The 21,952-nt window shown below is 35.6% G+C and overlaps 1 protein-coding gene across 13 annotated transcripts in view; it reads left to right on the forward strand.

The window, feature by feature from the left end:
* The window catches only part of MYO9A (myosin IXA), a 279,521-nt gene that overhangs the window by 174,270 nt on the left and 83,299 nt on the right, over window positions 1-21,952 (forward strand). For 6 of the 13 annotated variants that reach the window (XM_043553998.1, XM_043554003.1, XM_043554000.1 and 3 more), the window contains 5 exons: window positions 234-1,835; window positions 5,758-5,857; window positions 6,362-6,577; window positions 15,883-15,995; window positions 21,500-21,642. In XM_043553998.1, coding sequence (XP_043409933.1) covers window positions 234-1,835; window positions 5,758-5,857; window positions 6,362-6,577; window positions 15,883-15,995; window positions 21,500-21,642 — 2,174 coding nt within the window. The remainder of the gene's footprint in view (window positions 1-233; window positions 1,836-5,757; window positions 5,858-6,361; window positions 6,578-15,882; window positions 15,996-21,499; window positions 21,643-21,952) is intronic. The other 7 variants (XM_043554005.1, XM_043553999.1, XM_043554002.1 and 4 more) reach the window with 2 other exon arrangements.

Here is a 21,952-nt window from a genome sequence, read left to right on the forward strand (position 1 = left end):
TTTACTTCTGAGTTAATTTATGTTTTGACTAGGGTGACCTATTAGGATTAATGTACTTAATAAAGTATCTCACTCATAGAAATAGAATTATGAAATAAATATGCATCCAAGTTAGTTTAAGAAGAAAATTTTGAAACTTTCAAATTATTTCTTAAATTCTCAGTAAAGTGTATTCTCTCCAGTAGTAACTAAAAAATCTTTCTAACCCATTTTTTTTTCCTGTTGTTATATAGATTTAAAGTTTTAAAAGAACAAAGACTGAAAGAAACAAAACTAGAATTTGGATTGGCAGATCCTGAGCCATATGGAGCTCTGGAAATTCAGGGCTCAGACCCTTCAGAATGGGAGGATTGTTCCTTTGACAACAGAGTGAAAGCTATAGAGGAATGTAAATCTGTGATAGAGAGTAATCGAATTAGCCAGGAGAGTTCAATGGACTGCTTGAAAGAGTCCCCAAACAAGCAACAGGAGAGAGCCAGAAGCCAAAGTGGTGTGGACTTGCAGGAAGAAGTAATTGTAAGAGAGAGACCTAAGTCCTTAGAGGATCTCCACCAGAAAAAAGTAGGTCGGGCCAAAAGAGAAAGTCGGAGAATGAGAGAACTAGAGCAAGCTATATTCAGTTTAGAATTGCTAAAAGTTCGTTCTCTTGGTGGCATGTCTCCTTCAGAGGAACGTAGATGGTCTACAGAACTGATGCCTGAAGGTCTTCAGTCTCTACAGGGTACACCTGACAGTGAAAGCTCTCAAGGAAGTTTGGAACATCTGAGCTGTGAGGAAAGCCAGAAGAGCAAACTTGAGTCCATAATATTAGATGAAGGAGACTTGCAGAGTCTGTCACCTAAAATATCTAGCAGTCCAAAATTTGATTCACAGGACAATGCCCTCAGTTCCTCAAGTGAGACTAACTATACCATGATTGAAAAGGGAACACCCTCTGACTCAGTGCATTTGAAGAATGGGACTGTGAAGGAAAAATTGGTTTGCAGTTCTGAATCTATTACCTGTAAGCCACAGCTGAGAGACCCCTTTATTTCAAATAGTCTGCCTACATTTTTTTATATTCCTCAACAAGATCCACTGAAAACAAGTTCCCAACTAGACACAGGTATCCAGAGAAACAAGCTATTAGAAAGTGAAGAAGCACTTTCAGCTCTTACTTTGGATATCAACAGGGAAGCCAGAAAGTACCACTCCTCCGGAGAAAATCAAGTTGTCATGTCTTTGAATACAGATTCTTCTAATACTGTGCTGAAGAAGTTAGAAAAGCTAAACACTGAGAAGGAAGAAAGGCAAAAGCATTTGCAGCAGCAGAATGAAAAAGAGATGATGGAACAGATTCGTCAGCAAACAGATATTTTAGAGAAGGAGCGTAAAGCCTTCAAGACCATTGAAAAGCCACGAACTGGGGAGTTGTTCCTGGCACCATCTTTCCATCCATCAAAACAAAGAGTAGAGAGGCCGTCCTCTCTCCTCATTCTGAATACCCCAAATAAGGAAGAACCCAATGTACTAGGGCCTCCATTAGTAACTGTAAAAGATGCAGTTCTTCCAAAAGACAGCGCTTCTGCTCACCTGTCCCAGAAGGACCGACCTGTCACCTTATTCTTTGAAAGGAAAGGAGGCCCATACCAATCTGCTACTACCAAGGAATTATCCAAGACAGACAGAATGTGTACCCAAATGAATGTAGCCTGTAAACTTTCTAATAATCGTGTTTCCAAAAGAGAGCATCATAGGCCAGCTCAGTCTTACATCCACAAATCTGATGGCCCTTCCAGAGATGGAACTACTAGGGTCATTTTCTTCACACCAAAGGACAATATGAGTATTTCCCTGTAAGTGAAATGATATTTATTTTCTGTGTAAATGGGAAACTTTTTGGAGAATTTTGCTAAGTTGCTTTAATCTACCTCAACTATTTGTATGGGTGCTGCCGAAATGAGCCATTTTCTCTGTGTAAAAAAATTCCCTTAATGTTGACTCTAGCAGGGTTCCTGAAATTGGATATAATTATACCATAGGAATCTTTGACTAAGCATAGATGGAGTTTTTTGGTTTCTCCTCATTAAGTGAGAAAGCATTTGTGAAGGTCAATACAGTGCCTATAAACATAGTAGGCTAGGCATTCGGCAAATGCTGGTTGTCTTAGATTTTTCATGTGAGGCAAGTCCAGGTTTTTATTGTCACACTTTAAAATTAATGTACTTTGTCCCAGCTCTTGGCCTATTGGGTCTTCACTGAGTACTTTATACATTTTTGATGTGTAGTAAAAAACACAAAAAGAATAAAATTTACCATCTTAACCATTCTTAATTACATACGACAGTAGTGTTAACTATATGCACATTGTTGTACAGTGGATCCCTAGAACTTTTTCATCTTGCAAAAGAAACTCTATTACCTATCAAACAGCAACCAGCCCTTTCCCCTTACTCCAAGCCCCTGGTAACCACCATTTTTCTTTTTTTTCTTTTCTTTTCTTTTTCTTTTTCTTTTTCTTTTTCTTCTTTTTCTTTTCTTTTCCTTTTTATTTTGAGAGAGTGTGCATGTGTACTTGAAAGCAGGGGAGAGGGGCAGGAGGAGAGAGAGAGAGAGAGAGAGAGAGAGAGAGAGAGAGAGAGAGAGAATCTCAAACAGTCTCCTTGTTCAGCACTGAGCCCAATGTGGCTCAATCCCAGACACTCAACTGGCTAAGTCACCCAGGCGTCCCTCCTTGTGACCACCATTCTACTTTGTTTCTAAGAGTTTGACTACTTAAGTGGATGCCTCATATGGGTGGAAGTTCTTTATACTTTTAAGTTTTCTTAACTTGTGGTCATCATGAGAAAAGCACTTTTTAAGTGGAACATAAAAACAAAGATGATAAAATTTAAGAAATTTTGTTAAGTCTTTGTTGTATAGTGGATTCTTTCAGTTCTCCTGGGACAATGTCAGTGTTTTGTTTTTAAATATTTTTTGAGAGAGAGAGAGAGAGCAAGTGCACAAAGGGGGGGGGGCAGAGAGGGAGAGAGAGAATCTCAAGCAAGTTCCACACTCTGTGTAAATGTGGAGCCCAACATGGGGCTCGATATCACAACCATGAGATCGTGACCTGAGCCAAAATCAAGAGTCAGATGCTCAACCAACTGAGCCACCATGGTGCCACAAGAATGTCAGTGTTTAAATGAAAGGAGGGTATATATCTTAGAGCTAAAAAAAATTAAATGTCACATTAACTATGAAAATAACCTTTTCTCTCTTATCATAGCTTGAGCTTTTAAATATTTTTGTCTTTAAAATTACATACAGATTTTATAGAAACTCTTTGTAAATACGAGCAAAAAATCATTGGTATTTTTTTTTCCATTAGGGGTTTCTGTATGGTATTATGAAACGCAGTTGGACTAAATGACAGCTTAAGGTCCTATACCTGCCCATTAACCTAGAGATTGCCCAAAAGTTCAAAGACTTTGTATAAGCATATATAAGCCCATTAGAGTGTTAAAAACATTATTTCCTGTCATTCTGATTAAGTTTAGTGATGGGAGGTGTGTGTGTTGTATGTTTGTGTAGTTGTTGGATCCATGAATCAGTTCTGTGAAAGGCTTACTTATAGATTTCAAAAACATTAATCATTCTTGTGAATCCTTGTAAATTACTTTTGTCATTTTCCAAGATAAACAATCTTAAGGGTACTTGATCTAGTTTGTTTTGCCTCATTAAGATCTATTTATCTTCAAAATGATTATGTGTTAGGTTGTTTCTGTGAAAGCTTAAATAAAATTCATACTTTAAGTCTTCTTTTATTGTATAAGTAATACTATAAACCTTAGCATTTTATAGAATTGCAAATGCTGGTAATTCTAAACTATTTTGTCCAGTTGCCACACTATTATAGATGAGCTCACTAGGCCTATAGAGATGAAATGACTTGTTCAAAATCACATACTGAGAGAAATAGCTGGGAATGGAACTTGAGTTTCATGATTAGAAATCACCATTGGATTTCATGATTAGGAAGTAATTTTAGATTAGTGTTCTTTCTATAGAAAAGAGATGCACTTTCTATAGATAAAGTGCATTGTGGCCTTCATCTGGTTAATGAAAGAGAACAAAAAAGAAATCATGGAGAAATATAAAGAAAATGCTGTGAGTTTAAAAGTCGGCTAGGGCAGGGGCGCCTGGGTGGCGCAGTCGGTTAAGCGTCCAACTTCAGCCAGGTCACGATCTCGCGGTCCGGGAGTTTGAGCCCCGCGTCGGGCTCTGGGCTGATGGCCCAGAGCCTGGAGCCTGTTTCCGATTCTGTGTCTCCCTCTCTCTCTGCCCCTCCCCCGTTCATGCTCTGTCTTTCTCTGTCCCAAAAATAAATAAACGTTGAAAAAAAAAATTAAAAAAAAAAAAAGAAAAAAAAAGTTGGCTAGGGTGTTCAGATGCTATCAAACATTGTTCCTTGTTTTGAGAATAAATCAAAGGCCAATAGGCTTAACTGTGGCAAGACAGATTTTGATGAAAGGGAATCTTTTAGGATAGCCTAGGATTGCTAGGTTTGATTGTGCGTTGGTCAAAAAGGGAGATACCTGAGACGCCTTTAGCTAGGAAAGGTTGCCATCTATTTTGGTTTGTTTAGGGATTTATGCATAGGGTAAAGGACAGTATAACTTTTATGGCCCCTTGGTCTTCACTTATAAAAATTAAATGGAAGATTTTGCATGAGAGCAGTTAGTCTGCCAACTTGTATTATAAGTTAGTATGTACTTTAAACCCATCACTATGTTAGAAGGTAAGGTATGATTCTCAGTGAGCTTATAGTTCTAAGGAGAGGATAATGGTATGTTGATAAAGTTTAAGATTCATGGTTCTGAGTTAAGGTAGGTAACAGAATTTAATGATAAAGTAGTCACATCATGTGGTTATTCAAGCAAAATTAAATTTTCATAAACTAACACTGCTATCTGTATGGCATACCTCTTTTAACTTAATAACAATTTCTTATCCTTCTAGTGTTGACTTTGTTCTGTATAATAGTTAAAAATTTTTTTAACGTTTATTTATTTTTGAGAGACAGAGTGTGAGTGAGAGAGGGGGAGAGAGAGCGAGGGAGACACAGAATCCAAAGTAGGCTCCAGGCTCTGAGCTGACAGCACAGAGCCTCATGCGGGGCTTGAACTTATGAACCATGAGGTCATGACCTGAGCCGAAGTTGGATGCTTAACTGACTGAGCCACCCAGGCACCCCACTGTTTTGTATAACAGTTTTAAAACTAAGATAGTAGATGAAAGCTACAGAGGGATTTCAGAAAGGAAATTTGCTAACCAGGAGAAACCATCTCAGTATAAAACAAAGTAATGGGATCTTCATCACTTAGTAGCTACTTATCAGGTATTTTATAATGATTAGAATAAAAGGTCCCTTCTAAGACTGATTTTAAAGATTTGGGGATGTAGTATTTTCCCTTATCAAATCCATCTGTTTTCTTGAGCTAATTCTGCTGCTACTATTCTTAAACATATATCATAGTAGAATATACCCAGTGATTATCAGGGACAGGCTTCTAATTCAGTCTCATATGCTAATTCTTGATAATGCTATTAATTAGGATAGGCAGAAAAACATTGATAACGTTGTTTTAGGAATTGGATAAGATCTGGAAATATTTATGTGATTTTCTAGAATTCTTTGACTTGGCTTGTTAGGCTATATTTCATGTTGTACTTTAAGACTGTTGCCATGGGATGTCTGCTCGGAATTGAAATGTAATCCTGTTGTTTTATCTTAAGTGTCAACAAGGAAGCCTTAAACAGTGGAAATCCTCTACTCCATAAACAAGATGAGCCAAATTGGAAACCTGTGAAATTAACTGGGCCGGGCCAAGGAGAGGTAAGTATTGAACTTTATCTCTCTTATGCAAAATAGATGCACCTATTTTAGAAATTATTATTCTTATAAGTAGAGCACCTCATTTATGCATTTACTCCCAAGTGTTTATGGGAAAGAAGCAATGAGTTAAGTCTGTTATACTTAGGGAAGTGTACTTTAGGGAGGGAATGGTGACTAAAATCCCAGATTATGTTTACAAAAAAGATGTTGCTTAAAGAAAGAAGGCAATTTATGCAAGTGGCTTTGGTGACATATTATGGCGGTGAAAGATGTCTTCCTTGGCTATGGAGAACAGTGTAGACTTAGCTTCCATTTGTGTTTTGTCCAGAGTAATGTATATGGATTGCTTTTGGTTATCTCTGTCACTTCTAGAAGAGAGGATACAGTGGGGTGGAGGGATGTTTCAAGAAATTCATGAGCTCTCAGATGTCTTTCATTGGCATCGTCTCCAAAAAAAACCAAAACAAAACATTGTTGTGTTATTTGTTTTATCATTTGGTCAAGCAGGTTGCCAGACCGGCCCATAAAAAGAAAGCTCGAATGGCGCGGACGCGCTCCGATTTCTTGACTAGAGGTACTTTTGCCGATGGGGAGGGGGATACAGAGGAAGATGATTACGATGACATTATTGAGCCCCTTCTCTCCCTTGATCAAGCGTCTCACTCTGAGCTAGGGCCTGCACCCAGCCTGGGTCAGGCCTCTCACAGTGACTCCGAAATGGTAATTTTACAGCAATATAAGAAATATAGGGAACAAGCAAATCTGATGGGAATAGTGAGTAGTTTTTGCTAATCTAAAGCTAACCTTCGCGGCTTCTTCCTTGTATAGTGGTTTGTACACGGGAAACCTCAGTGAACACAGCAATAAAACTAAACCTTAATTTAATAGGACCAGATAAAGGGCACTTTAACAGCATATATCAAATCATAAATTAGGGGAAATTAGGGTTATTTAATTTAGCACTAATGTAGAGTTTTTCTATTACATCTTAAAAGGTCTAGATCAGGGGCCGCCAAATTGTTTTCTGTAAAGGGCCAGATAGTAAATATTTAGATGTTGTTGGTCAGCTCTGCTGTTGTAAAGTGAAAATAGCCATAGATAATAAGTAAACAAATAGGACTGTGTTCTAGTAAAACTGTTTACAGAAACAGTGGGCTGTATTTGACTTGCTGGCCGTAGGTTGCTGATTGATCCTTGTGTCTAGTGAATAGTAGGGTATGTTGTTAAATAATCCATTTGCTTTTAACTGAAATGGTACTCTCCTTTTTTTGTTTTTGGCCTTTAAGCTTGCTTTCCCTCCACCATTATTTAGTAATAGAAAATAAACATGATTTTTTTTAAGTTTGTTTATTTTGAGACAGAGAGAGAGAGCACACACAAGCAGGAGAAGGTCAGAGAGAAGGAGAGACAGAATCCCAAGCAGGCTTCTCACCATCAGCACAGAGCCCAATGCAGGGCTTGAACCCACGAACTGTGAGATCACAACCTGAGCCGAAATTGAGTTGGACACTTAACTGACTGTGCCACCCAGGCATCCCTAAACATTAATTTTTTAAAAATATAATGAACAGTGCCAAAAATGTTTTCTTGGACCAACCTAGCCAGGCCAGAAGTCTGTATGTAATGTGAATTTGAATTAATCACAAATTATAACATTGAAGTTGTTTGAATAAAGCTACACTTAGTCAAAATATTTGACCAGGAGTATAACTTTATCATCATATTTCATCCAAAATTAGGTATATATAGTTTGACAAGTATGAATGTATTTATGGATATAAAGTATCTGATTTTGGAATTGTCCTGGAAAATATACTATATAAAGAGTCTGTTATGTCTAGTATGTACTAAAACATTATCACTTGTCAAGTGGAGTGATATATATGGTTTATTTCCATGCATATCCTTAATTAAGTTGGGTTTCTAATGTTATTCTTTAGTATATATTCATTACGGGAGAAAAATTTTAGGTTGGTCTTTTGACATATTAAATATTTCATTTTTGAACTGTTGTAAGCTGTTTGTGCCAAAGAATTAAATCTTCTGCTAATTTCTAGAATACCCTCCTTGTCTTTATCTTCCGTTAGATAGACCCCATTTTTAAATGATAATATTGATAATCTAAGAAGAAAAAATAAAATAAAAATAGAAAACTATATGACTAGGTCTCTAATTAGACAAATGAGTCTTTACCCTGAGCTAAACCTTAGGGCTATAAAAGTTAGAAACAATCTGTGTATCTATTAATATATATATAATATATATATATTATTAATATATATATATTAATATATATAACTAGAGCCAAGGTAAAGTAACTCCATTTTGGAGGTGCCCTGTTTTTGAGTTATAAATAATGAAACTTACTCTACCATATGATTAGTGGTTAAAGCTGAAATTATGTTACAGAGCAACTAATTTTACTAAAAAGTATTTTTTTTTTTAGTATAAATAGGGAGCATACTTAAATTATTCTCTAAAATGTACATAGATTTTTCATTTGTGGAAGAACTTAGCATGGTAATTGCTGTTTTGTTCCTGAGAGTTTGCTTTGTTACAAACCTTAGTCCTTTTGGTGGTAGAATTCTTCCTCACTGAAAACTCTTACTGAGATGAGCTGGAGGTTGGGCTTTCTGCTTGGAGCATTTGGCCCCATTAAGGGTTCTAGCTGGTGGCCTCTGCCTATGATTCTGTTCACCTGCTTTTGACGGTCACTGCATGCCAGTAGTTGTAGAGCACTCTGTATCCCTGCACAGTGTATATAGCCCCCTTTCCAGCTTTCTCACTGTCCTTCTGTTTCATCACTAGCTATTTTAGGAACAGGTGGTGGTGTTTGTTTCTGTGGACACTTGCATGAAGCAGCTTTGCTTTCTAGAATGTGCTGATAGATAGTATTGGGGTTGGGGGTGGAAAGGGTAGAGACAGTTTAAAATGTGTTTCTGTTTGTTTATCTTGAAAATATGCCGTGTTCTAAATGTTATCTGATATGAAGATGAAGACTAATTGTTTGTAAATGGGAATTCTCAAAAATTCAGGTATCTCCAGGATTTTAAATAGGCTTGATTTTCTAGACACGTGGGTTTTTAAAAACTGGATTTTTTTTTTTTTCCTGGACAAAGTGATCCTGTCACTTGCGACATTCTCTAAAAAGAGTGTCATTCAATCTTGGAAGAAGCCGTCTTACCTTTCCACTTGCAAAATAACTGATCCAATGGGATAGAGACAGTTATAAATGAATTACCTGAAGAGGATTTGATAAGCACTACCTCCTGAATTCATCAGTGGTTAACTAAGTTAACATTAATTAATTGTTACCTGCTAGGAGGAGTGGAAAGAGTAGCAGTTTCCTTTTTTTTTTTTTAAACTTTCTGCCTTTAATTCTGCCATTTGAATAACTATTTACTCTCTGTATGCTGCTCTCACTCAGTTCTTCTATCCGTTGTGTTGGCTTTTACCCAAGAAGAATATGTTCTGTCACATAATATTTAAAAAAAAGTTTATTTAATGTTTTTATTTATTTTTGAGAGAGAGAGAGCGCACAAGTGGGGTAGGGGTAGAGAGCGAGGGAGACACAGAATCAGAAGCAGGTGCCAGGCTCTGAGCTGTCAGCACAGAGCCTGATGTGGAGCTCAAACTTGTGAACCGTGAGATCATGCTCTGAGCTGAAGTCGGACACTTAACTGACTGAGCCACCCTGGTGCCCCTGTCACGTAGTATTTTTAAAACCAATTTTTATATAGTTTTTAGTTTCTCAATATTCTAGATGGTAAGTGAGTTAGTCACATCATTTCTATTCCTTATTAGTAGGGTTGGTATAGGTAACGTTATAGTTTCCTCTGTCATTCCCTAGATGGAAAATAATCATCTCTGTGGGCATGATTCCTAAATAGCTCTCCAAAATTTGTCTTCTTTATCTCCAGTATGATAAATTTCTCATTTTACCCCAAACCTGCTGTCACTTCCTGTTTCTGTTTGTTATTCTCTGAGATATTCACTAGTCCTTGTCTTTGAGAATTTTCCTTCTCACCACCACTCTCTCCGCAAAAAATTGCCAGAAAAACCTGTAGATAGAGCAATGCTAAGGTTTTTAGCTTATTTTACAGTAAAGGAAAATCTACCTTGGCTAGGCCTCAGAAAGGGGAAGCCAGGAGAGGATGTTTATAGAATTTTAGAACCTAGGCTGGTGATTTTGAGATGGGTCTTGCAAATTAGAAATCTGGTTGATATTGAACAGTTCATAACATGAAAGGTTTGGATTGGCAGTCCCAGCACAGCAGCCATACTGTTGAATATACTTAGTATTTATACATGTATTTCCCCTCCCAAAAGTTAGGGATGGTTCATAGCATCGCAACTCTCTGCTCTTTATTTTTTATTTACTTATTTTTTTAATTTTTTTTTCAACGTTTTTTATTTATTTTTGGGACAGAGAGAGACAGAGCATGAACGGGGGAGGGGCAGAGAGAGAGGGAGACACAGAATCGGAAACAGGCTCCAGGCTCCTAGCCATCAGCCCAGAGCCTGACGCGGGGCTCAAACTCACAGACCGCGAGATCGTGACCTGGCTGATGTCGGACGCTTAGCCGACTGCGCCACCCAGGCGCCCCAGCAACTCTCTGCTCTTTAAAGATTTGGTAGAATTTCCCTATGAAACCATCTTGGATTGGTACATTTTTATGGTGTAATTCGTTACTTCCTATATTTCTTCTAGAGAAATTAGTCTTATAAACTTTCTATCTAAAGGGGTCAATTTTGGTAAATAATTTCTCTTATGAAATTATTCATTTCATCTAATGATTCAGATTTATTTGCATAGAGGTCTGGAAATAATCTCATGATTTTTAAAAATTTTGTTTCAATGGTTATTTCCCTTTTGTCATTTCATATTTTATAGAGTTGTGTTTTTTCATTTTTTTCTTTAAGTTAGCCAATCATTTGTCTTTGTTACTTTTTCCCAAAACAACAGGATTTTTATTTATGATACCTAGTTCCCCACCGCTTCCCCGTTCTCCACTGATTTCTGCTTTTACCTTTATTATTTATTTCCTTATATTTTCTTTTGGTTTACTGTCTTATTTTTCTACATTTTTCGTGGGGAATTTAATTCATTTATTGAAGTTATTTTTATTGATACAGGTTTTTAAGGCTGTGAATTTTCTTCTGATCACTACTTTAGTTATATCTTGTTTATTCTAATGTGTTTAAGTCTTCAATTACTTTTTGGAAATCTGTAATTTCAGTTTATGTTATTTTTTACCCAAAACTTGCTCAATAAAAATCTTTTAGTTTTCAGAGGAAGAACCTTTTTCTTTTTTAGCTTTTTTTTTAATTTCTAGTTTTATTGTATTGTGATTAAAGAGTATTTGTAATGCTTCTAGTTGATCAAATTTATTGGTTATATTCTTTGTTACTTAATATGTGGTTAGTTTTTGTGAATGCACCTTGTGCATTTTTTAAGAAGGTATATATTATGTGTTCAGAATGTAAAATTTCAAAATATAACCATAATTTCTTCCTTACTGATTAGGTTGTTTACCTTCTATATACTTACTATTGTTTATACAGCTATCTTTTACAGAGACTTATGTTAAAGTTTCCTATTATTCATTGTGAATTGTGGCTTTTGGTATCAAAAAGTGTCCTTTGTCACATTCAGTGCTTGTTGCTTGAATTCTACTTAAATAATAGTATTATAGCCTCTGTTTTCTTAATTATTTCCATTTGCCTAGAGTACTTTTACTCATCCCTTTATTTTTAGCCTTTCTGAACCCTTTTGCTTTAGATGTGTTTTGTATGTATTATAGTTGGTTCCTACTTTGTGAACCAAATTAAAATTTTTTTTACCATATCGATGAGTTAAATCTATTTATATTTATTGATACAACTGATAGCTTTGGTCTCAACTCTTATAATTTTATGTTGTTATTCTGCATTATGTTAAATTTGCTGTTTGTTACTTTTTTATTTCACTTTTTAAAATTTATTTTGATATGAGGTGGTGTGTTCTTTTCTTTGGGTTTGTATATAACTTTTAAAAAATGCCCTTAATTTACCATATTTTATTTTATTTTTATTTTTTTATTTACTTTTTTAACATTTATTTATTACTGAGAGACAGAGGGAGACAGTACATGAGCACAGGAGGGGCAGAGAGAGGAGGAGACAGAATCAGAAGCAGGCTCCAGGCTCTGAGCTGTTAGCACAGAGCCTGACATGGGGCCCGAACTCACAAACCATGAGATCATGACCTGAGCCGAAGTCGGACGCTCAACTAACTGAGCCACCCAGGCACCCCTAATTTACCATATTTTAATCTATTATTCTCCAGTTAGTCATTTATAAAAAGTATTTTTTAATTCTCACCTGTTTTGGCACAACTATCAAATTATTCTGGTCTCTACCTTTCCTCTGTTTTTTAGGCTTTTACTTCTACTTTGTCAGAACATTTAATTTTACATATTCTTTCACTCTAGTGTCCATCTTTATTTTTTGTCTTAGATCTATTAAATATCTGAAATGATCACATCAAATATTTTGCTGAAGTTTCCATATTTATCTCTTGATTGGTTGTAGCTCTGCTCCTAATACTTTACTCAGGAAGGCTCATAGCTCTGGCATTCCCTTGATATTTGAAGGGACATCTTGGCTACATATAAAATCCTTGATTCATACTTTACTTGATTTATACCTGAGGTTTTGAAAATGCTATTTTATTGTCTCACTTTGTTATTTTTGGAAGTCTGTTACCAGACTAATTGTCTCGCTGTTTCAAAGAGTTATTGGCTCTGTTTACTTGGAGACTTCCAGAATTTTTTTTCTTTATATCTAAAAGTTAGGATATGTCTTCAACTTCATCATCACAGGTGAGTTATCCCATATACCTGCAGGACTTGTGTGTGTGTGTGTGTGTGTGTGTGTGTGTGTACGCATGTGTGTGTATAAATTCAGGTTTTGCCTTATTTTTGAAACACTTTCTTGGATTACAGTTTTAGATATTGTGTTCCATCCATTGTTTTGTTTTTCTTGTGTAGGGACCCCAATTATAAATGATTTTTTCTTTTCTTGTCTTCCAACTCAACTACCTTCTCTTCTGACTCTTTTCACTCATTTCTTTATATCACTTTACATTCTTTATTATCTTTCTTTATATCAAAAACAAAAACATTTCACTCATTTCTTTATATCACTTTACATTCTTTATTATCTTTCTGCCTTTGTTCAGTCCCTTTTAAATTTGCATTTGTGTATTTTCTCCCTTGGGCATCTTCTAAGTATTCTTTACTATCTTTTTATTTCTTTCCTGAGTTCATTTGACTCTTTTCACTTCTTCCTGGTTTTTCTAGGAAGGGGGGAGCTCATTTCTGTTTTTAATTTTTGAATTTCTGATTAATATGGTATTTCATATATGAAGTTATTAAATTCATTTTTGATTTACAGTTTTCTACTTCATGCTTGGTTTTGGTCAGTGGGAGATGGGTTAATCAACTGCATTGTTTTGGTTTTAATTTTCTTTGTTTTCTTATTGTAACTTGTGTAGATTTTGTATGTCTTAATTTCTGTATGTTCATTTGGGATAGTTTATAAGTAACTTGATTTCAAAGGCTTCCTCTTCTGTCAGTGTAACAAAGAAAAATTTATTTTACAGGCAGCCTCTTTTGGGTCTGGTAGGTGTGTGAGTGCGTGTGTGTGTGTGTGTGTGTGTGGTGAAGGCATTGTTGTGTCTTTCATTTTTTACTTCTTTTTTGCCTTGCTAGATTCTAAATTTTACCCTTCTGCTTCTTTTCCTTTTCACTACTCAATCTCCAGAAGGCACCCCTTCCTTCTTTTTTACCTTCATTTTCCTCAGAAGCAGTGATTTTAAAAATATGTCACCTTGGTGGCACCTGGTGGCTCAGTTCGTTAAGCGTCCGACTTTGGCTCAGGTCGTGATCTCGCGGTTTGTGGGTTCGAACCCTGTGTCAGGATCTGTGCTGACAGCTCAGAGCCTGGAACCTGCTTCGGATTCTCTCTCTCTCTCTCTCTCTGTCTCTCTCTCTCTCTCTCTCTCTCTTTTTTCTTTCTCTCTGCCCCTCCCTCACTCATGCTCTGTCTCTCATGCAAAAATAAACATTAAAAAAAAAAAAAAGTCACCTTGAATCCCATGCAGTTTTAAGTCCTTTCTTTTTAGTCAGTTCTCTGATCTCCTAGTGCTCAATATTTGTCAGTTTTGAGTCACTATAGATGGATTGATTTTTTTTTTTCCTCCTTGTCAGTCATATACTGTTATTTCTTTGCATGCCTAGAAATAGACATTATTGGATGCCTGACATTGTGAGTTTTGTCTTACTGGGTGCTGAATACTTTTGTATTTAATTAATATTCTTGAGACTGTTATTTCCAGTAATGTTCTAGAGCTTGGTTCTGGAAGCAATTTGTTCCTAAGCAATCAGGTCTTCCTTTTAAGATTTGTTAGTTACACTGTATTGAATATTGGAAATTTTCTAAAAGAGTAGCTTTCAGGTGCTCTCACTGCCAAAAAACAAACAATGTGAGGAGGTGATATGTTAATTAGTCTGACTGTAGTGATTTTAATATTTATATGTAAATTGAACTATGTTCTATACTTAATATACAATTTTTATTAAATAAAACAAAGATTTGTTAGGCTTAAACAGAGCAATAGTTCGTTTAGGGCTCATTATTGACTATTGAGGCAAGATCCTCTGTGTACTTCACCCAGTGCCCTGGGAATCATAAAGTTATGTATTCTGACTCTTGGGTACAGGCACTATTACTGGGATTTCATAGGTGTGGGATTCTATTTCCTTTAAACCTTTCAGGTGATCCTTTGCCTGGTCTTGGGTAGTTGTCTGACACAGAAGTATTGATAAGTACTCAGCTAAATAGTTTCTGAAGATCTCTAGAGTTCTTTATTTGTGCATCGCTTTCTTCTTCAGTACTCTGCCTTTTGGTCCGTAGTCAACCTTGGTCTTTCTGGACTTCAGCTTCATGTGTCCAACTCAGAGAGTCTGACAGGGTTCACCTGGATTCCCCCTCCCTGTGTAACAGCCTGGAAACTGTCTCAAGGCATTAGGCTGGGGAAAATGAAAGACTTTACTTCCTTTGTTTCCCATCTCTCAGGGATAACTGTCCATCATCTAGATAACTGCTGGTTCTTACTATTTTGTGGGAGTTTGTGTTTTGTTTTTGTTTTTGGTTGTTTCAGACAAGAGGATAAAACAGGTCCCTGTTAATTCTTCTTGGCCAGAAGCAGAAGTCTGTTCTTTAAATTTTAGCAACCCATGTTATTTTCTATTTATGTTGATAAGGCCATAGTCAAGCAGACTAAAAAGCTAAAGAAAAGTACTATAATTATAGAAAAATGAAATACTAGGAAATGATTTGAATAGGTAACAAGAAATTTTCTCCTCCAAATTTTAAAGGGGCACATTGTAAACAAATGGAACAAAAATTGCCGATTGAAATTCAGGCCCCCGTTTGATAAAGCTATGTAAGTTGTTTGTATAGAGCATTAGTGGTGATAATGATCTTTAATTGTTTGGTCTTTGTTTTTGCTTTTGTTTTTTTTTTTCCTTCTAGATTTTTAAAATCCTTGACTGAGTATAATAAGAATCTATAATAGCAAGTTAGGCCATAATAATTATTAACTTATAGGGACAAATAAAAGGCATGAAAGACTACTTAGTATTCTAGATTTATCAGATCCTGGAGCTTTTGTCTGTATCTTTAGTTGGCTTTGACTTCTTTCATACCTTTCCATTTGATATTCATTGTTAAGTTGTCAGAAAACATGAGCTGGTAGGTCCTATTCAGCATTTCATTGACCCAAGTTCTTTTTACTTCAGATTAGGAAGTTAATAGAGTTTTTACTAGGTTCTTTTATTTCAATGAATTGCTAAATAATATGAATGTATTTGTATATATTTTTCATAGATATAATTCTCAAATTCTATAACTTGAGTTTTAATTACAGTGCTGTTATAGTTACTTGGTTTTAAAGTCTTCCATATATGTAATTATTACAGACATCACAGCGATTTTCTTCAGTTGATGAAGAAACAAAGCTTCATAAGACTATGTCTCAAGGAGAGATTACAAAATTGGCAGTGAGGCAGAAGGCTTCAGATTCGGATATAAGGTATATACACTGAGTTAATAGGGGTGATATCATTTTATTTACTAATCAACTATAGTTTATGCTTAGCCTCTTTTAAAAAGCATAGTTGATAGAGCAGCTAGTTTTGAAATTTATTTTTCAACAAATATTAAGTACTTACTATGTGACAGGCATCTGATAGTTCAGATTTACATGATGAGCTTTATGTTTCTGTATGTTTAGCAGTGTGATTTGGACAAAGTCTTTAAATCATTATACAATTTGTGATTTTTTTGTTGTCAGAAAGGGAGATTAGACCAGATGAGAGTGACCATATTTTCCAGCTTTGGATTTGGATTCTGTTCTCTGAGTTAAAGTGTTTTACAAACAGAACTGGAAAAGACTGTCAGGAAATAATTCTATTCCCCTTAAGAGAATATATGGAGTTCTTATTTGACAAGTAAATATCTTTGTCTCTTATTGTGTTACAGAAGGCAATTGGGCCTTCACTGAACACCTGAAGATTACATTGAAATCTTTCTGGTTCTTAGTCCTACTAAAGACCACTTCCTTAATGTCTGTAGAGGCATAATCCAAGATAATGCAAATCCTGACCAGATTATGTTAGAGATCAAATTTTGGGAAAAAGATATACCATAATAGAAAGAACATATGGCTGGAGATAGCAGATTAAATATATAAATTTAATTTCTACTTCCTCCTCCAAAATTGTAAAAATGATAAAACCTGTGCAGGTCAAACAACAACAAACAATAAAACAATGAGAGACAACAATAGTAAAATTGTGGAATCCAAAAAGGAAATAGACAAATTTTAAATGTCTTAATAGAAGAAAGCTGAATCATAAACCAACTGGGTAGACCTGAGAAAGAAGCCTCTGGCTGACTGATCTTCCCCAATCATAGCAGAAAGCTGGAAATTTATTCTCTGGAAAGGATAAAATAGAAGATCTCTTTACTTGGAGTTCTCAGATACATTTGAAGACTGGGGTACATATTTGGAATAAGGAGATTTAATGAATGTTTACATACTGAATATTAAGATTCCACTCAGTTTCCACATTTCACATATCCCCTTGGCAAATCGTTCAAAAAGTCTTTGGGACATTTGTACAACTCCTAGGAAAGACCAGAGGTATTGGTATCAGAGGCTCGCCCTACAAAATGGACTAGCCAGATAACCATACAAGGAAGACCAGTTTGGAAGCTCCACCAATGCACACTAGAACTTCCAAATAGTGCTTTTTTTCAGCCCTGTATTTTATTACTGCATTTGAAGAAACATCTTAATTTTTTTTTTTACATGTATTTATTTTTGAGAGACAGAAACAGAGCACAAGTGGGGGAGGGGCAGAGAGAGAAGAAGACACAGAATCCGAAACAGGCTCCAGGCTCTGAGCTGTCAGCACAGAGCCCGACGCAGGGCTCAAAGTCACAAACTGCCAAATCATGACCTGAGCCAAAGTAGGACATTTAACCGACTGAGCCTCCCATGCACCCCTGAAGAAACATCTTATATTAAAGAAACTAAAACTAATGGATATAATACAACTTGGAAGAAATAAACTATGCAGGGGAAAGGGAACTTCAAGACAGACAAGTGAAACTAATCAGCAAACCTGCATAAATAAATATAACTGCATACATGGAACCAAACAAAGTGCATGAAAGACAAACATTCATTATTAAAAGAGCCTTTGAAAACTAAAAATATGATAACATAAAGAAAGAACTAGAATAGTTGGAAAGAAAGTTAAGGACATATCTCAGAAGGTTGAAGAAAAAGACAAAGAAATGGAAGACACAAGAAAAGGTTAAGAAAATCGCTTTGGGCTGTAATCATCAAAACAATATGGTACTGGCTCAGGAACAGACACATAGCTCAGTGGAACAGATAGAGAACCCAGAAATGGACCCACAAATGTGTGGCCAACTAATCTTTGACAAAGCAAGAAAGAGTATCCATTGGAAAAAAAGACAGTCTCTTGAGCAAATGGTGTTGAAAAAGCTGGACAGCAACATGGAGAAGAATGAACCTGGACCACTTTCATATCATACATACAAGAAAACCCAAAATTAGTGAAAGGCCTAAATGTAAGACAGGAAGCCATCAAAACCCTAGAGGAGAAAACAGGCAACAACTTCTTTGACCTCGGCTGCAGCAACTTCTTACTTGACATGTTTCCAGAAGCAAGGGAAACAAAACAAAAATGAACTATTGGGACCTCCTTAACATAAAAGCTTGTGCATAGTGAAGGAAATAATCAACAAAACTAAAAGGCAACCTATGGAATGAAAGAAAGTACTTGCAAATGACATTATCTGATAAAGGGTTAGTATCTGAAATATATAAAGAACGTATATAAAACTCAACACTCAAAAAATGAATAATCCAGTTAAAAAATGGACAGGAGAAATGAATAGACATTTTTCCAAAGAAGACATCCAGATGGCTAACAGACACATTAAAACATGCTCAGCATCACGGATCATCAGGAAATACAAACTAAAGCTATAAGGAGATATCATCTCACACCTGCCAGAATGGCTAAAATCAATAAGATAAGAAATAGCAGGTGTTGGTGAGGATGTAGAGAAGGGGGAACCCTTTTACACTGTTGGTAGGAATGCAAACTGGTGCAGCACTCTGGAAAACAGTATGAGGTTCATCTAAAACTTAAAAATAGAACTACCCTATGATCCAGCAATTGCAGTACTAGGTATTTACCTAAAGGATACAAAAATGCTGATTCAAAAGGATACATGCACCCTGATGTTTAAAGCAACATTATCTACAATAGCCAAATTATGATAAATAGCTTAAGTGTCCATTGATGATTAGATAAAGAAGATGTGGTATATATACGCAATGGAATACTACTCAGCCATCAAAAAGAATGAAATCATGCCATTTGCAGCAATATGGATGGAGCTAGAGAGTACTGTGCTAAGTAAAATAAGTCAGAGAAAGACAAATACTGAATGATTTCATTCATATGTGAAATTTAAGAAACAAAAGAGAAAAAAAAAAGGGAGACAGACTAAGAAACAGACTCTTAATTATAGAGAACAAACCAGTGGTTACCAAAGGGAAGGTGGGTGAGGAATGGGCGAAATAGGTGATGGGATTAAGGAGTGCACTTGTGATAAACACTGGGTGTTATATGGAAGTGTTGAATCACTGTATTGTACACCTGAAATGAATATTGCATTGTATGTTAACTGGACTTTAAATTAAAAAAAGAAAAGATAAGAACATAGAGCAGTTCAGAAGATCCAGTGACCCACATTAATAGGAAGTTCAGAAAGACTGAACAAAGAAAATAAAGAGGACCAATCATTAATAAAGTAATTTAAATAAGTTTCATAGAACTGAAGGACATGGGTTTCTAGATTGATAGCACCCAATGATTGCCCAACATAATGGATGAAAACAGACCCGTACTAAAAGACATGTCATTGTAAAACAATAGGGACGAAAGGAATTTACATAATGATGATGGATGAAAGTAGCTTTTCAAATGATGTTTGTACAAGTACTGAGGGAAACCATGCCAGATTAGAGCAGATTAGAAGGCTCTGGGAGAGATTTCTTAAAGAAATGGAGTACTTACTGTGTTTGAACATGTTGAAAAGAGATGTACACAACTAGGAAAGCATTTCGAAGTGAATTGTATGTGGATAAGTGAGCAAATGTAAAGCAAAACATTAACTCTAGAGAAAAAAATAGGTTATACAGGGAATTACATGCCTTAGTTGTGAATATTATTTGTGTAATAAAAAGTGGCTGTTACTACAAGAAAATATTATATATTGAGCTAACTCAAATTGCCATTTGATTCTGTTGGGGGCATACCTGTCTGTGGAGAGTGTAGAACAGGAGTGTTGGAACATGCTTAATCATTACTTGTGGTCACAAGGATGGCAGCAATATAAGTATGGTAAATATTAAAAAGTTAAATCAATTCAAAAGGGTTGCCTCCAGGGATCAGAAAAGGAATGAGATGGCAGAAGGATGCTGTCCTTTGTAATAAGCCTTGTAGAACAACTTCTCTTTACAGTATATGGATGTGTAAGTTTAGTAATAGGCTTTAAAGAAAGGAACAAAAGAAAAAAGAATGTGGGTTTCAAAACCAGATAGACCTGTTTTTAACTTTCAGCTTCATCAGTCCTCTGAGCCTCAGTTTGCTCATGGGTAAAAAGTAAGGATGATAATAATAGCTATTTATCATAGTAGTTGTGAAAATTAGGTATATCAAAAAGGCATATCATGCTTGACTCCTGGTAGATGCTTATATTTATTTTCATTGAATGAACATAAAAGGTAAAAAAAGAAAAAACAAAAAATGCGCAAATAAGCTCTTGGGGTATGGGGTTAGGACACATGATGTATGGTCAGTAAATGTGCACTGTTATTATCCTACGGTTTTTTTTTTTTAATTTATATGATAGAAAGTATATAAGCAATAATAATGAGGCTTATATATAAGCAATAAGAATAAGGTAGTATAACAATCAATATAGTTATGATTTTCAACTTCATTACTCACTGGCTGTGTAGTCTTGGGAAAGTTACCTAATGGTTAAGCCTCCAGTTTTTCACTTATAAAATGGTTTTTGTAGTTGAAAGTAAACTTGTTTTTATAATTAAATAAGGTAAGCCAGTGTAAGCACTTGTGCCTAGAGAAAAATAACTCAAATAAGTGGTAGCATTTGTTAAATAATAGTATTGATAACTTCTACATATAAATCACATTAAAATATTTTTTATATAATGGTAAGTGGAAAGGTTTAAAATTGTATCTTCATCGGGGCACCTGGGTGACTCAGTCAGTTAAGCGTCTGACTTCAGCTCAGGTCATGATCTCATGATTCAAGCCCCGCGTCTGTGCTGACAGCTCAGAGCCTGGATGGACCATGCTTTGGATTCTGTCTTCCTCTCTCTCTTGCCCCTCCCCTGCTCATGCTCTGTCTTTCTCTGTCTCAAAAAAATAAAAAATAAAAAAAATTGTGTCTTCATCATGATTACAGTGGTGTAAAAATAAATGGGCATTCTTATGGATAAAGACTTGAAGGGAATTAACAAAAAAAAACCCAAAAAACAAAAAAGGTAAACTGATACATTTTAGAGTGATGGGATACCAGTGAATTTTTAAAAGGTATTTTCTTTGTTGTTGTTTATGTGCTAAATCCAAGCTGGAAGGAGGACAAGAGTGAAAAGATACCAGTTTAGGAATCAGAAAACTTCAGTTAGAATTCTAGTTTTACTGCTTTGTAGCCATTTCATTTTCAGGAATTGTTTAACATCTCTGGGTCTTATTATTTCCTGTATTCAAGATGAGGAAACTGTCTCCCTTCCAGAAGAAGTTTAAATGTGAAATTGAAGGTTAAATATGATTAAACTTAAGTGTGAAGGTTATATGAAGTCATACACATGAAAGGTTTATATGGGTTAAAGTGATATACAGATATTATCACTGCAACATACTAATTTCTTTCCATTTTTACCTTTATTTTTAAAAATAGACCTCAGAGAGCTAAGATGAGATTCTGGGCCAAAGGGAGACAAGGGGAGAAGAAGACTACCCGAGTGAAACCTGCCACCCAACCAGAGGTGTCAGCATTCTTTGCTGGCTCAGATATGATTCCAGCTCATCAGTTTCCAGATGGTAAAAACAGATAGAGGGTGGAGATTGTCTTTCTAATTTTCTACTCTTTCTGAGACTTTACTGTTCCTGTTGGTCAGATATTCTATGAGATAGGACCAGGATTGTTAAATCCTTCCTTAACTTTATAAAATTACATTGTACCTATAATAGAAGTTCCAAGGAAGTGTACAAAACGGTGAAGTAACAACTTCAAGAATGATGGTGAATCTTCGGTTAGCCTCAGTTTTCTACAGTGTAAAAATTTAGCTGATATTCATTCACTTAACAAATTTGTGTTTTAGTAAAAATTAAGATAATAGCAGCTAATATT

Source organism: Prionailurus bengalensis, chromosome B3 (assembly GCF_016509475.1).
Source record: "Prionailurus bengalensis isolate Pbe53 chromosome B3, Fcat_Pben_1.1_paternal_pri, whole genome shotgun sequence".
Taxonomy (NCBI): domain Eukaryota; kingdom Metazoa; phylum Chordata; class Mammalia; order Carnivora; family Felidae; genus Prionailurus; species Prionailurus bengalensis.